Source organism: Canis lupus, chromosome 38 (genome assembly GCF_011100685.1).
Source record: "Canis lupus familiaris isolate Mischka breed German Shepherd chromosome 38, alternate assembly UU_Cfam_GSD_1.0, whole genome shotgun sequence".
Taxonomy (NCBI): Eukaryota; Metazoa; Chordata; class Mammalia; order Carnivora; family Canidae; genus Canis; species Canis lupus.
In genome coordinates this window covers 20,887,040-20,903,396 of record NC_049259.1, presented here as the reverse complement: position 1 = coordinate 20,903,396, position 16,357 = coordinate 20,887,040, and the positions used below count along the sequence as shown (strand labels likewise).

Sequence of the window (16,357 nt, the reverse complement as noted above, 5' to 3'; positions counted from 1 at the left end):
TACATACATGAATAAATACATGAATTCATGAATAGATACATGAATAAATACATACTGTATCTTTCATACTGTGATTTCTTTTTTAAAGATTTATTTTAGAGGGTGCATATGTGCACATGAGCTGGGGGAGGGGCAGAGACAGAAGGAGAGGCAGAGAATCTCAAGCAGACTCCATGCTGAGTGCGGAGCCCAATGTGGGGCTTGATCTCATGACCCATGAGATCATGACCTGAGCTGAAATCAAGAGCTGGCTGCTTAACTGCTGAGCCACCCAGGTGCCCCCATTTTTCCCTTTGATTTTGATTTACATCTTTCTTTCAGCTCCCTCACCAGCCAAGAGCCACTGATTTTCAAATCACTGGTTTTCAAACTTTTTTGAAACTTTTTTTAATTTTTTAAAAATTTAAATTCACTTTGCCAACATACAATATAACAACCAATACTCATCAAACTTTCTTTAAAAGCATAGAATCTCTTACTTAAAGTCTAGCATACAAAACATAAATATTGGATGGGCTTTTCTTTTTTTTTTTTAATTTATTTTTTATTGGTGTTCAATTTACTAACATACAGAATAACCCCCAGTGCCCGTCACCCATTCACTCCCACCCCCCGCCCTCCTCCCCTTCTACCACCCCTAGTTCGTTTCCCAGAGTTAGCAGTCTTTACGTTCTGTCTCCCTTTCTGATATTTCCCACACATTTCTCCTCCCTTCCCTTATATTCCCTTTCACTATTATTTATATTCCCCAAATGAATGAGAACATATAATGTTTGTCCTTCTCCGACTGGCTTACTTCACTCAGCATAATATCCTCCAGTTCCATCCACGTTGAAGCAAATGGTGGGTATTTGTCATTTCTAATAGCTGAGTAATATTCCATTATATACATAAACCACATCTTCTTTATCCATTCATCTTTCGTTGGACACCGAGGCTCCGTCCACAGTTTGGCTTGGATGGGCTTTTCTAATTGAAGTCGGAGCCAGATCCAGTGACTTGCCTGCTCTAATGCCCCCAGCCTCCTGGCCAGGTCCTCAAAACACAAGGAACATTCTGTATTCATGAATGAAAACGAAAGAAACACCATTTACAAATGAGAGGCAAAATGCCTCTCTTTTGTCTTGTGAATCCCCCAAAAATGTCATTTCATTTACTCTCAAAACAGTTGAGTGTAGTTAAAGATTAATTAAAATGAAACATATTTGGGGGGAGGTAGACTCCTCATTTAATTATTCTCAGTCCATTGTGATTTCCTCTGGGCTCTGTGTGTATGTTGGAATTTCTATTCCATGATTTCACTAGGTGATAATAGGTGAGAGATAATTTGCTCATTTCCGGATGGACAGGTGGCTGTCTACATTTAAAGATTGCCTTGAGGGACACCTGGGTGGCTCGGTGGTTGAGCATCTGCCTTCGGCTCAGGGTGTGATCCCATGGTCCTGGGATTGAGTCCCTCGTCGGGCTCCCTGCATGGAGCCTGCTTCTCCCTCTGCCTATGTCTCTGCCTCTCTCTCTCTCTCTCATGAATAAATAAATAAAATCTTAAAAAAATAAAGATTGCCTTGCCTTAAAGACAGTATAAGCAAAACTGCAGATGTGGCCTTTGAAAATAGCAAATGTCAAATGTAGCATTTGGTTATATTCCCTCCCCTCCTGCTGTCTTTCTTTGGGCAGGTGGTAGAGAAAACGAACCCCACAGAGCCAGTGGGAGTGGTTTGCCGAGTGGATGGAGTCTATCAGGTGGTGGAGTACAGTGAGATTTCCCTGGCAACAGCTCAGAAACGAAGCTCGGATGGACGCCTGCTATTCAACGCGGGGAACATTGCCAACCATTTCTTCACCGTACCATTTCTGAGAGATGTTGTCAAGTATGAGCAAGATGGGGGCTTTTAGAATTGTTCTTTTATCATTAATTAGGGACTGAGTCACTGGAGAGGTAGAAAGACACCCCAAGTCCATCTTCTACAGAATTCATCTTCCACCCTGAGGACCACCTTTGTCACATGGAAATTTATCTCACATTGTAGTTTCTGGAAACTGCATTATAGGGTGCATGTTTGTCGCCTTCAGTCCAAAGCACTTCTGCCTTTTCTTCTCTTCCTCTTCTCCCTCCAACTGTGTTAGGTTCTGGTGAAGCAAAGAGTGAGAAATGAAACACTGTTTCTTTACCACAACAGGGAAACTTTAAGAAATGTTAGATACCTGCCCTGTGTCTACTGAATCAGGATTTTGGGTGGTGCATGCGGGTCATCTGTTTTTGGAAAGCTGCCTGCACAGTTTTAGCTGGTTTCCAGACTCACATTCAGGAACATTAGAGGGTCAAGAAAAAAGAATTTGGATCCTGAGGAGAAATCAGCGTGTGAGGATAAAAGGATAAAGTAAGAGCTACTTTATTCCATCAGCCTGTTAAATGAAGGACGTCCTATCTGCTGCTTCATTTGATAGCTTTTAGATATTCATGATGACGATCTACTTTTTAAAAAGTTACTTAGCTTTTTAAGAATATTGACTCTAATTCCAGCATATTACCCATTCCACTCTGCTGTCTGTAACTGTGCTATTAATTCTTCCATCCATAGTTACTTATTAATCCTCATCTTTCCTACACTTTAAGGGCTCTCAGTTGCGAAAGTTGGGGCAAGGAGCAGAACATTTTTTGGAAGACATGGAAATTACAGGAGAGACATTGGTGTGAGCTGTGTGGCGTGTATTCTTTAATATGGAGATAGTTATTGGGTTTTTAAAAAATTTAAGGAGGCAAATAGGGAAATCTATTCATTTAATATTTAAATAGGAACTGAAACTTAACAGTTGCGCTTCACTTTGAAAATCTTGGTATTGGTTGTTGATGCATTTATTCTGAGTGTGGTTATCAGAATTTCTGGCATTTTAACTTTGGAAAGTGATTATGTCTTTTTTTTCTTTTTTCCTGCTTAGTATTTATGAACCTCAGTTGCAGCACCATGTGGCTCAAAAGAAGATTCCATATGTGGATTCCCAGGGGCAGTTAATTAAGCCAGACAAACCAAATGGAATAAAGATGGAAAAATTTGTCTTTGACATCTTCCAGTTTGCAAAGTATGTCTTGAATAGTACCAGTAAGGTTAGATACAGGTCTTGAAATGTGCTATTCTGTTAGGAGGGACACTGTTTTTAGGAGACCCTGCGTAGCATATAGTCAGGAATAGCATTCTGATTGTGAGTGGACTGTCCACACTCATTATCCTTCTCTAGTATACAACCACCACCCACAACTGTGGTGTGAGTTGCCTGCGAGTGTATTTTTTGATGTCAGTCCATTAGCTGACCCTCCTGCAAAACTGCAATTTTGTTAAAACTGTCACTTTTTTGGCTAAAGGACTAAAAAAGTTGAGATGGAGAATTGGTCCAGTTTGTGTGTAGGATGCCTTACCTGTGGTAAGTGTTTCAGGGAACATGGTTATAGATTATTAGCTCTCAATCAAAGATCACATTTGATGTGGAGGTATGTGTCTCAAAATTTGGCCAGTATGAAAATGCAGAAGACAAATTAGCTGTGTAAGATTAATCTTCCCATAAGCATTTTCAAATCATCCTTTTTTGCCTTTTTCTTACCCCCAGAACATATTCTTTTTTTTTTTTTTTTTTTAAGATTTTATTTATTTATTCATGAGAGACAGAGAGAGAGAGGCAGAGGCAGGCAGAGGGAGAAATAGGCTTCATGCAGGGAGCCCGACGTGGGACTCAATCCTGGGACTCTGGGATTATGCCCTGAGCTGAAGGCAGATGCTCAACCGCTGAGCCACCCAAGCGTCCCCCCAGAAAAGATTCTAATGTAATTTGTTTTAAGATTTCTTACCTTTCTGACTTAAGATGAAGTGTTTTATAGTTTGGGATGAAAATAACTTCTCACTTTGCGTTGGAGAAGGAAATTCCAATTTCATTTAGTCCAGGGATGAGCATTATTTCTTTCAGCATTCTTTTGAAATTGGGTTAAGAGAGCTTAAAAGACTACACTGGGGGCTAGAGGCTACTGTGTAGAGGAGTCCAGAGCTGTGTTTGCAGTTTCACTTCATAGTAAAACAGTCTCTGTATGGTTCCACTCTAGGAAGTTTGTGGTATATGAAGTGCTACGAGAAGATGAGTTTTCCCCACTAAAGAATGCAGACAGTCAGAATGGGAAGGACAATCCTACTACTGCAAGGCATGCTTTGCTGTCCCTTCATCACTGTTGGGTCCTCAACGCAGGGGGCCACTTCATAGATGAAAATGGCTCTCGCCTCCCGGCCATTCCCCGGTAAGTCAGTGTCTGTTCTGTGGTGTGTGAATGCTTCCTGGACTTTTCTTCTTGGACCTTTCTCCTCTCTCTCTCTGACATATTCCTAGATCTTTTTAAAAAAGCATAGTATTGACGTGGGCAGTTCCTGGTGTGAAATCCCATTACAAAGAGGATGATAGCCTTACTTCCTCTAAAAGAGGAATCTCTTCATCTCTTGTTTTGTATACATGTCCACTATGTTAGCATATGACTTGCTAAGGAATGGTCAGGAGGTAATTCTTTTGGTGTGCTGTGTGGTTAAAGGCTGTCAGGAGCATCCAGTACCGTAGAGTAAGAGGACTGCTCGCTGCTGCTCCTTTGTCTGTGACCTCGCTCTGAGTGCCATCTGTGAGGCCTCCCCACTCCCTGCCAAAGACCGATACCCACATGCTACCTATGATATCTACGTAGGCCATCAAACTTCTTACCATGGCACTTCCACGGTCACTAAGGGAGATACCAGGAAGGGACGTGAATGGCACTTACATTCACTGGTACTGAAACTTCAGGAATATTTTGGGATTTTTAAAAGCTTAAAAAAGGAGGTACTTCTAGATATTTAAATCCGAGATAAAGCACTTTTAAGCTAAATCTTAGATTTTATGATGAAGTTTTCACTGGCATCTAGAATTACCCCCTTCTAAATTATTTGATATTTATATACTTACATAAAAGATGTTGTGCCATATACTTTATATTCTTAAGGATCAAATGGCTGGCTGCATGCACAAAAGCGCTGGCATGCCTCGGTAAATGTTAGAATGTTGGGCCTTTCTGCTTATTGGTCTGTGACTGTGTTTTCCAGGAAGGAGGTGTGGCAAGCTGTCTCAGCCCAGAGCCACTTTGCGGCTCTGTCTTGTCAACAAGCCTGCTCGTAGCATGTCAGATTGTCCTCATGCTTCATCGTTGACCATTGAGTTCATTTTTACCCCTTCAGAATTTCCTTTGCCAAGTTTATAATTTGCCATAAATACATGCTTTTCAGTCGAGTATATTTTGCAATTCCACTTCATTGTTATTGTTTGATTTGTTTTCCATTCCCATTAATGCTTATTTATTCCTACATAGCAGTGCTACAAATGGAAAGTCAGAGACCATCACAGCTGATGTCAATCTCAAGTAAATATACCCGCCTGCCTGCAGTGCATGGTGACGGGGCTGTGCTTGCCTCCATACTAACTGGCATTGTAGTTTAGTGCTCTGCCTTGGTGGTCTGGGGTGGGAGGGCCGGAGCTTTGGTGGGGGTATACTGTGCTTACTTGGTGGCAGGTACCTATCTGGATGACACTAACTCAGAGTCTCAGTGCATGCTGGAGATGGGGAGCATGCTCTACTAAAGAACTTGACCATGGATGTTTGAGCCTGCAGGGACAGACAGATGGACAAGCAATAGGTAGGGAAGAACAAATTCAGATCCCAGCATAAGCTAGATCACAATCCCGTTCTGAAGATGTGTCTTACTGAATTGGATATATATGCTCCCAGCATGAAGGCCAGCTGCCTCCGACATATCTGATGGCTCCTAATTGGAGAAAACTGTTCTCTTAAGGTTTTCTCCTCCTGACAGCTCCCTTTTGTGTGTTAATTTTAGTGAGTTATTATCCTGCTCCCAAAGAAAAGCTTTTTGTCTGAATGGCAGATAAGTTTTAGCTGGAAGTAGCATGTATCTTGTCTCATCTGGGTCCTGACAGAGTTTGAAAAAGCCATTATCCTTACAGCTAAAGAGACGGCTTGATGTTCTTGCTACATTTGAAGTTCTTAGGTTTAGTTTGAATTTTAAGTTTTGAAGATAATTTGGGAAATGTGTGTAGAGCCAAGGACCTGGAAATGGGAGTTATCTCAGAAGTAGAGTAGCAGGGATGTAGTTTCCGTCCGTGTGATCCCCTTGACCCCCGCCGGTGCCGCTCCCCTTTGCTAGTAGAGACAAGTGCCTGTGGGTGTCGGTGTTTCCCAGGTGAGGCCCTGTCTGTAGACAAGAAAATGGACTCACAGATTTGGCTAGTTTCATATAGGAGCCGTAGGTGACCGTTGGCCGTCGTGCTGTGGGAACCAGGATACAGACCACTTTGTTACTTTCTGTCCCATCCATCATTTTTAATATGTGGAAGCAAGGTGCTTTTAAAATTAAAAAAATGGATTTTTAAAAAATATTTTATTTATTAATAAGAGAGACAGAGAGAGGCAGAGACATAGGCAGAGGGAGAAGCAGGCTCCTCCCAGGAAGCCTGATATGGGACTCCGTCCCAGGATCCCAGGGTCACATCCTGAGCCAAAGGCAGTTGCTCAACCACTGAGCCACCCAGGCATTCTAAAGAAATGGATTTTTGATCCAAAATTTCCTTTACACTGAGCCACGTTTTTAACTTCAAAAGTGAAATAGTTTAATTTATATAACAGAAATCAACATCCCCCTATCTCAGTTAAGATACGAAATGTTCTAAACATTTGTTCTTGTTTGAGTTTTCTTATTTAGTAGTTTCCCCCATTTACTTCATTCTGTAGAGCAATTAAACTAAAATCAAAGTTTGGCCCCAAATGAGATAGTGGAGTTAGAAATAGTTCCTGCTGTAATTCTTATCTCTGAAGGATGCCCTCACGAGAGTAGAAAAAGATGAATTACAATGAGAGATAACAGGAAAGTACTTTGTAGAAGAGGAGGGAAAAACAACTGGGAGATATTCTCAAAGAATAGAAACAAGGATAATAAGTTTTGACCAAGCAACATTATTTTTCATCTTAACACTTAACGGAACAGGCAGTTACCAAATGCTTGGCTAAAGAATTAGGGGATCATGGTCTTATTGGTTTAAGTTGCCAATCTCCTGAGATTTTGCATTTGGTGATGGTAGCTTCTATCTTTCCTCCTTCTGGGCATCCAACTTTGTTTATTAAGAGTGACTTTCTTAGTTTCTTGTAGTATCTTCGTGGTACTTGAAGAGAAGTTACACTTAAGTCAGCCATGTGTTCCTTGGGTTCAAAACCACCTTCTGATCCTGACACACAAAGTCCCTCAGGGGATCTGGTGGAACTGGGCCATCTACATCTTATCAGTGGAATGGGTCCTTATTTTTCCATTTGGTTTAATATAAGTCCAAGCTACCTCAGAGGGTCTGGACCAGATTCCTTGAGCATTTTTGATAGAATCTGACACATATCTGGATAGATGTGTGCCCCATATTTAATTCATCTTTTCTCCAAATGAGTCTGTCATCCGTTTACCCCCATAATTCATTTATTCATTCAGTTGACAAACATTTGTAGGCTTGCTAGTGTCCAGGTGCCAGAGTAGCTTACACAAGAGAAAGTCATTTTTTTACAGCCTACTGGGAGGTCAAAATGCAAAAAGGTCAAGTAACATCATCAGGCAGTATGTGTTTATATGTTAAATGTATGATGTAAATGATAATTTATTATGATTTAGGAGGCAGTGACTTAGCAGATTTCTGTTAACTTTTTTTTTATAGAAACAAATGAGAGCAGTTACTACGAAATGCAATGATCAAAGGAAGGGTGGAGCTTGTGCTAAATCTTGGAGAATGGCTATAATTTGGATAGTCAAAATTTTTATTTGGCTATAGTTGAGAATGACTCGGAATAATCCACGGTGTGTGCAGTTGGCCTGATCTGAGTAGAAAGTAGTGGGACAAGTAAGTTGGAGTGGGGTATGGAATAGCACCTTGAATTCATACTATGTGGTTCTGTTGAGAGAAGTTTGGGCATCGCTAAACTCAGAAGCCCAAATGTTTTATTGACTCCACTAAAGCTTCAGATACATATTTGTTGAGACAAAGGAAAGCTACGGTTTGAGGCTGTAAGAGACTAGTGTTTTGTTTGTTTAGGTTTGTTTAAGAGACAGAGCAACCAGGAGGGGACGCAGAGGGAGAGGGAGAATCTTAAGCAGGCCTCATGCTCAGCTGGTATGGAGCCGGGTTTGGGGCTCGATCTCATGACCCTTGAGATCATGATCTGAGCCGAAATCAAGAGTTGGGCACTCAACTGACTGAGCCATCCCGGTGCCCTGAGACTAGTTTTTGTGTGCTCGGTATCCTACTGGTGAAAAATCCTAGAGGTCTGATGCCTTTAAGCATATTAAAAACATTTAAAAACTTTTTTTTTTTAAGATCTTATTTACTTATTTGACAGAGAGCATAGGCAGGGGAGAGAGGGAGAAGCAGGCTTCCCACTGAGCAGGGAACCCAACGTGGGGCTTGATCCCAGATGCCTGGGATCCCAGACGCCTCATGACCTGAGCCAAAGGCAGATGTTTAACCAGACTGAGCCACCCAAGTGCCTCTAAAACACTGTTTATTGGTTTTTATATTAGGAACTTTTAGAAACTCACAATTGAGTGGCTGTATGTGTTAGGATGTGACCTGGAGGAAGCAAATAGTGACTTTGGCCTTGTTTTCACTTGCCCTTAGCTCTTTGAAAAGAGACCTTGGTGAAAGTAGCAGAGAAACACTTTGGAATATTGATAAATCAGCTCAGCTAACCCAGCAGGTTTGGGTTGTACAGAAAATGGTATACTGGGAAATAACTGACCTTTAGGACAGGACTGTCCAGTAGACTTTCTGTAGTGAAGGAAATACTTTGTAGCTGTGCTGTCGGATTTGACAGCTACTGAGCACTTGAAATGTGGTTTTTATGACTGAGGAACTGAATTTGAAAATTTTAGTTCATTTAAAAAATTTTAATTAAGTAACCACATAATGGCCAATGTATTTTGGACAGTGCAGCTTGAGAATGTTTGTCCTTAGTAGTACGTAGCTCTCAACCTTGTGGCAAGGATTAAAGTGAAATAGGAAGGATTCAAAGTACCTAGCAGTGGGCCTGAACCATAGTTTATAAATAGCCCCTTCCTTATCACATTAAAACTTAGAAATGATAAAAAAAATGAGATATACATTAGCAGATAAGTGTATCAATATAGGTGAAGTGCTTTGAATTATTGGCACTTGCCCCAAATAAGGTCTTCTGACCATGACAAATTCATGTTAACTTAATCCTCAGGGAATTTGGTGACCATCAGGGTAGAGTCTCTTCTCTTTGCCTGACTGGGAAAATTTGGTTATCTGCAAGCTTCTCAGAGGAAAATGATGGTCTGTTCTTTCACTCTGGCAATAACATGAGAAGCAAAACCTTTAACATGTTTGTGTTTTTTTTTTCTTAGCTTGAAGGATGCCAATGATGTACCAATCCAGTGTGAAATATCTCCTCTTATCTCCTATGCTGGAGAAGTAAGTTTGATTTGCTTTTTTCTCTATTCTTTTAAAAGTAAGATCCAGGGACTGTTTCACATTGAAGTAGAGTTGCCCATTTCCCAGTGCCCTGCCCTGCTCATCCTGGGAATAAGCAAAGAAGTTGGATTTATTCTGAATTTTTCTCTTTGAGAATTCCTGCTACAGCTTCGTATCTATCTCACGAGTAGATTAATTGCCATGAACAGAATGTTTATTTTTTGTTTATTTATTTTTAAAAGATTTTATTTATTCATGAGAGACAGAGAGGCAGAGACACAGGCAGAGGGAGAAGCAGGCTCCATGCAGCGAGCCTGATGTGGGACTCGATCCCGGGACTTCGGGATCACACCCTGGGCTAAAGGTGGTGCTAAACCGCTGAGCCACCCAGGATGCCCAGAATGTTTAATATTTAATCCATTTCATTGACACACTGAAATGCAATGATCTTTTCAAAAAAAAAATCAGCCTTGTGTTTTAGATAAATCATCTAGCTTTCTTTTTTTTAATTGAAATATAATTGACACACAATATTAATTTCAGGTATGCAACATAGTGCTTCACCAAGTCTGCATGTTCTCCTATGCTCGCCGTGGGTGTAGCTTCCATCTGTCACGACGCTATCGCACTATCACCGACTATATTCTTTGTGCTATGCCTTTTATCCCTGTGACTTATTCATTCCATAACTGGAAGCCTCTGCCTGCCTCTCTCCTTCACCCATTTTACCTGTAATACCCTGACCCTCTTCCCTCTGGCCACCATCAGATTGTCTATATTTATAGGTTGTCTGGCTTTTTAAAATGTATAATTTTTCTTCTCAAATGGTTATTTTATTTATACACTTGGTACTTTCACTTTTAAGATTGGGAGATTTAGGAGTTCCTATTCTTTTCATATGTGATATTTTTCTGGAGGTCCTTGTCAGATTGCTTAATTCTGGCATCAGAGGCAGCTGCATTGCTTAGAAAGTTAACTCTATTGGGTGATGGTGATAGGAAGAATGACTAACATCTTATTAACTTAAGAAATTATAATATAGTCAGAGCAACTTTCCATTCTTTTTTGTCTTATACTTCTGTAAGTTGGCCAGTAAGCCCCATTTAAAAAGTATACTATATAAGTTTTTATTGACTTTTATTTTTTTTATTGTTTATTTTATTTTTTTAAGATTTTATTTGTTTATTCATAGACACAGGAAGAGAGGCAGAGACACAGGCAGAGGGAGAGGGAGAAGCAGGCTCCATGCAGGGAGCCCGACGTGGTACTCGATCCCAGGTCTCCAGGATCACACCCCAGGCTGCAGGCGGTGCCAAACCGCTGCACCACCAGGGCTGCCCCTTTATTGACTTTTATTTATTTATTTTTAATTTTTTTTATTTTTTTTCTTTATTGACTTTTAAATTCTACATCTCAACCCAACCTTCTGGTGGCATCCATGCTTTAATCCTTTATTATAGTCAATAAATCCAGCATCATATGACTAGTGCCCACATATTTTCTAACTATGTTTCATTTCAACCCTTCTTTCAGGGAATAGAAAGTTATGTGGCAGATAAAGAATTCCATGCACCTTTAATCATTGATGAGAATGGAGTCCATGAGCTGGTGAAGAATGGTATATGAACCAGAAATCAAGTTCACCACAGTAAGAATGGCTTTTATTTTTGATAGACCAACTGTGAACCTCAGGACCTCTCCTGGAATACTCACATTTGAATATGCACAGGGTTTCACCTTGCTTGTTGAACTCTTACAACTACTCCCTATTCCCCAAGATCCAGATGACTGAGCTTCAGAAAGCATTTTTATGATTCTCAAACTCATTGAAGTTCTTATTTATATTTTTTAATTGTATGTTTGTTTTTTTTTCCCAAGCCAAGGAAAACATTGGCCATCCAGGAAATTTCCCACAGCTTGGGTATAGTCAGGGTGTTTAACATCACTGTACTTGGAGCTGGAAATGTTTGTTTTCAAAGTTGTACATAGTAATAATATGTTCTTGTATGTGTCAAAAGGTTTCTATGGTACTAAAAGTTTGTTTTATTTTATCAGAAATTAAATTTTTTTAAGAAAATAATTGGACAGTAAAATAAACTTTTCTTCTTGTCTCTGAAGTGTCATTTGTACCTTGAGGAAATTATTTCACTAGGAAATACGAAACTTGGGAGAAACTTTGAGAAGATGTAAGAAAGGAGAATTGCACTTCGGGGAGATGGCCACACCACAGGTTTTGAACAAATCCTTATCTTTGGATGTTATCATCTGTCACTTTATCACAAAGGCTCAGAACCGGAGTTGTTAGGCCCCCTACAGAGGGCATTTGGCAGCGTCACAGCCAAGGTGGTGGGATGGTGGTTCAGGGCTGTTGTAGCATCCTGCGGTGCACAGGGCAGCCTCCTACCACAAAGAATTATGTGGCTCACAATGTCAGTATTGTCAAGGTGGAGAAACCTTGTTTCATATCATTGGTTTCTTCTCTTTTACCCAAATATTTGGTGGCACTTAGGAATTCAGAAGAACACAGTTCTGGTGTTTCCCCATGTGAATTAATCACTCCCATTCAGGTTTTCTTTTTTCATCTAGAGGAATGTTTCATTCTCTAGATGAAAAAACAGATGTGTTGGGGAAGGGGTCCTTAAAATATGTGCCATAGATCATTGGTCATTAGTAAGGGTGTTCCATGTCAAAAACATAGTTTGCATGAGAATACTGAACTTTATAAGTGCATTTGAAATAGCATTTAAGTATTGATCAAAGCATAAAATTTAACACCTGGATAAATGAAAAGTTCTAGAAATGATGTCTAGAGAAGAAATTACTAAATTTTATCATTCACTGACCAGTTGTCACAAGATGGCATGTTATAGATGGGTCTTTTGTTCTCTAAAAGTAAATTTTAAGGATCACTTTTTAAAAAATAGTATATGATATTCATGTCTGTGTAAATCTGTTTGTTGTGCTAAGGCCTAGGTAGTGTGTCTAGCATATTTTCACTTTTATTTCAATAACAGCCCAGTTTTGCTAGTGTTGTCCATTCCATTTCTCAAAAAGACTTGTGATCTTTGAGTTCTCCATCAGAACAAGCTCCCAGCAGATTGTGAGGACAGAACCGCAGAGTGGTAGCAGGACGGTATGCTTCATTTCCTTTCTTCTGGACCTGTGTCTGTTGTTTACTCTCTCCCCACCTTTCAGCTCATGGCGTTAATGCCAGGAAGGGGAGGACAGGCAGCGTGGGATGGGGGTTGTGGCTTTGCTGGAGAGAAGTGGTGGCCCCGGCACACTGGGTCCAGTGAGGGCGGGAGGTCTGGGAGCCTCGGGGCTGTGAAAGTATGCAGCAGCAGCATGGAGCACCTTCCAGAGTCCTTGTTGATCATTCTAATTCAGAAAATACAGAATTGGATGAAATGGTTATAAAAATGTGAATTAGAATCATCTGGCAGCAGGGTGGTAAAATTTACATGAGAATTAATCATCTCTGAGTTTGGTTGAAATCACCCATGTGAATGTGTCCGTAGCTTTACTGTTTACAAGTCAACATGGAAGCCCAGGGGCTGTGTTGAGTATTTGATTTTTGTTCCTCAGTTTCCCTCTTGCATCTTGAAATTGACCTATAAAGGAATGGCTAAGGACATTTATAGGAAGATGACCAAAATTTTATTTTCAATTTCTAGCCCTTCTTTTCCCCCCAAATTTGGGCTGTTATTGGCAACAGTGTCGGTTCATTGCTAACCTCAGCTTACTCTCTGCAGTGTTTCCTCTTGACGCATCGTCATGGTACGGTCAGGTCTCAGTTATCCAGGTAAAATGAAGTGAGGAAAAGTGCATAATCCAAGAGAGTTTTGAAAACACAAGTCGTTCTGTTGGCCTCGAAGGCTGTTTTCCTCCTGGCCTGCTTGAGAGCCGCAGTTTAGGAAAGGCATGTTGGGAGGTGATGGAGTCAGCCAGTGAGGCCTGAGTGCCAATCACGTGCCCAGCACTACCGAGGATAGAAAACGTAACATAGAGCCCTCTCCTTACATGGCTTGCATTCTGGTTCAAGGGATAAAATTAACCCCCTTAAACAGTGCAAAGATAATTTAGTACTAAAATGTAAGGAATCAAGTTCAATAGAAGTTAAAGGTCATCATTATGAACTAGAGTGTGGTATAGCAGAACTTGTCAACAAAGAACTCTGTCATTTTGAGAGTAGAGCAATTGCTTTCTCAAATTAGGGTCAGAGATTTATGTTCTAACAAAAATGTACCCTAAGAATTCTAACATGTATTATGAAAAACCAGTGAGGTGTTTACTAATCAGAGCCATGTTTTACTCATAGTAAGCTCTCAGATAATTTAATTCTGATCTGTTGGATTTAATTGCCTTAAAATCAAATGTGTATTGTTATTCAGATATGGATTATTAAAGGGAGTTTGGTTATTGTGGGGAGAAGGGGTTACTTAGTTGCGTCAAAGTTGCCAGGTGATGCCCAAGTTTGGGATTAATGAGCAGACCTGTAACAGTGATTTCCTGAGTGTGTTCCCCTGACCAGGTACATTCATCTCTGTCACCTGGAAATGTGTTAGGAACGCACATTCTCAGACTCCTTGCAGTACACATTTGTGGGTGAGGCCTAGAAACTTGTGTTCACATGAACCCTCCAGATGATTCTGATCCACCCAATGTTTGGGAACCAGTGCTCCGAGAAGGCTAACCAGAAGGTGAAAGATGGCAGAAGAAAGACAACTTACGCGAGGGGAAAACAGAGAGGCCAGTGTTCCTGGAACAGGAATAGGGTAAGCAGGAAACCAAATAGGTAGGTCTTACATGAGCTTTATTCTTTGAAATATCCAGGGAATTGTACTTGACCAGGACAGTTGGAATTGCTAGAACGATGGTTTCTAAATCTTTTGGATTCCCTGGATCACTTGGAGAAATTAAAACAACAACAACAACAAACACACAGCAACACTCACTTCTAGAGATTGTGATTCTCAGTCTGGTGGAAGGCCTGAGTAGCTAATTTTATAAAAAGCACTAGATGATTCCAGAGGGCAGCTAGGAATGAGAATCGTGACTTGGTCTAGAAATCAGCATTCGAGGATGAGGGGAAAAGGAATTTGGATGTGTTCTGGCTTTGAAAAATCAGAGAGGGGAAGCAAAAAGTGAGGAACATTTCACTTGAGAAGAGCAGCACAAACAGGAGAGGTGGCCGAGGCCAGGGAACACGTATTCTGGAGATGATTCTATTTTGCACATACCTCAGACTGCTAAAGACCCACGCTCTTTTGAAATTTTATCCCGTCTAATTCATAGCATTTCCTAAAGCTAGGATGAGGGTGGTAGGGGAAAAAAAGTTAATGAATAATTTGGTTTCAAGATAGAGGAATTTTAGGCTGAATGAGAAAAAGTAAAATCTGTTAAGGTGATGCCACGATGGGTGGGTTTTTCCTCTGTATTTCCTAAATTTTTAGGTGATGCATTCTTAGTAATTTTATGATAAGTTTTATCTTGTAAAGGCTCAAAGGATAAACACACTACAGGTAGTCACCTTAACCAGGAGGTAGAAGTGGCTGTGGTGAAGTGAGGGTGATATAGATGTACCTTAGGATAGTGGAATGTGGACAGGGCACCATTGGAGCGGGAGGCAGCTCGGTCTTCATTCACTTTTATCTCTGACCTTTGCCATTACTGGGAGCGTCCTCAGTTGTGACCTGTGATAATGTCTTAATTTGGAGGGACATACAAAGCAAATATACCATAATGAGCTGTGAGAGGAAGCCTTTCTGCAGGAGGCTTAACAGGAGTCCTCTGGTGGAATATATGAATTCAGGATTACGTTACGCCTTCTTAAAGATGAGAGGCCTAAGGCTTGCCAAAAGCTCAGTGAGTCAGTGGTGACACCAAGTATGTTTATATAGACAGTGTTTTCAAAGTTCTGAACCCAGTTAGAGGGACAACGTAAGAACAGAAAGTCTATTATTATAGTTTCGTGACTCACTGTTTCCACATGAGCTCTCTCATTTCTTTCTGAGTGATGCTACTTCTCAGGAAGTATTCCTTTTCTGATTTTCTTCTAGTGGGCCAAGCTTGTTTTACAACATGATGTATAGAACTCAATGTACATATTTTATACAGCAAAATAAAGAGTAGCATAGGTGATATGTAGGAGATTGAGATGAGAGTTGATGAATTTCCTTTTATTTGTATTTTAATTTTTTTTAAAGATTTTATTTTTATTTATTCATGAGAGACACAGAGAGAGGGAGAAGCAGAGACACAGGCAGAGGGAGAAGCAGGCTCCATGCAGGGAGCCCAACGTGGGACTCGACCCTGGGTCTCCAGGATCAGGCCCTGGCTAAAGGCCGTGCTAAACCGCTGAGCCACCAGGCTGCCCCTGAATTTCCTTTTAAAGTTTAAAATTTCTCCTAATTTATATACTTCTGAAAGGTCTGAAATTTGACAAAGAGGTTAAATCTCATGAACATAACGTAGTATCAAGTAAAGATAGCTGTGGCCAGTATCTTACGGCCATGTGCTGGGTGGGGCTTTATCCACATTGTCTCATTAAATCCTTATTACTTTCCTATGAGCTGTGAACTTCTATTGTCTAGTCCGTAAGCTAGTAAGAAGCCAAGCTGGAAATTGAACCCAAAGTCTGAATCCAGAGACCTATTCTTTTTCATTTTTTTATTTAAAAACTTAAAATATACACAGTAGTAGAGAACAGAATAATGACCTTCTGTTAACTATTAACAATGGCTAATCCTACTTCATTTAGCCCTAGTGGAATTACTTTATAATGAGTTCTATTTGTTGGATGTAATACTGCAATGTACAT

At 40.4% G+C, this 16,357-nt stretch overlaps 1 protein-coding gene across 3 annotated transcripts in view; it reads left to right on the top strand.

The window, feature by feature from the left end:
• UAP1 (UDP-N-acetylglucosamine pyrophosphorylase 1) overlaps positions 1-11,654 on the top strand; it is a 38,344-nt gene extending 26,690 nt beyond the window's left edge. The window contains exons 6-11 of one of the 3 annotated variants that reach the window (XM_038586254.1): positions 1,678-1,871; positions 2,941-3,081; positions 4,091-4,279; positions 5,369-5,419; positions 9,471-9,537; positions 11,071-11,654. In XM_038586254.1, coding sequence (XP_038442182.1) covers positions 1,678-1,871; positions 2,941-3,081; positions 4,091-4,279; positions 5,369-5,419; positions 9,471-9,537; positions 11,071-11,163 — 735 coding nt within the window. In that variant the 3' untranslated portion in view covers positions 11,164-11,654. The remainder of the gene's footprint in view (positions 1-1,677; positions 1,872-2,940; positions 3,082-4,090; positions 4,280-5,368; positions 5,420-9,470; positions 9,538-11,070) is intronic. The other 2 variants (XM_038586252.1, XM_038586253.1) reach the window with 2 other exon arrangements.
• The last annotated feature ends 4,703 nt before the right edge of the window (positions 11,655-16,357 follow it).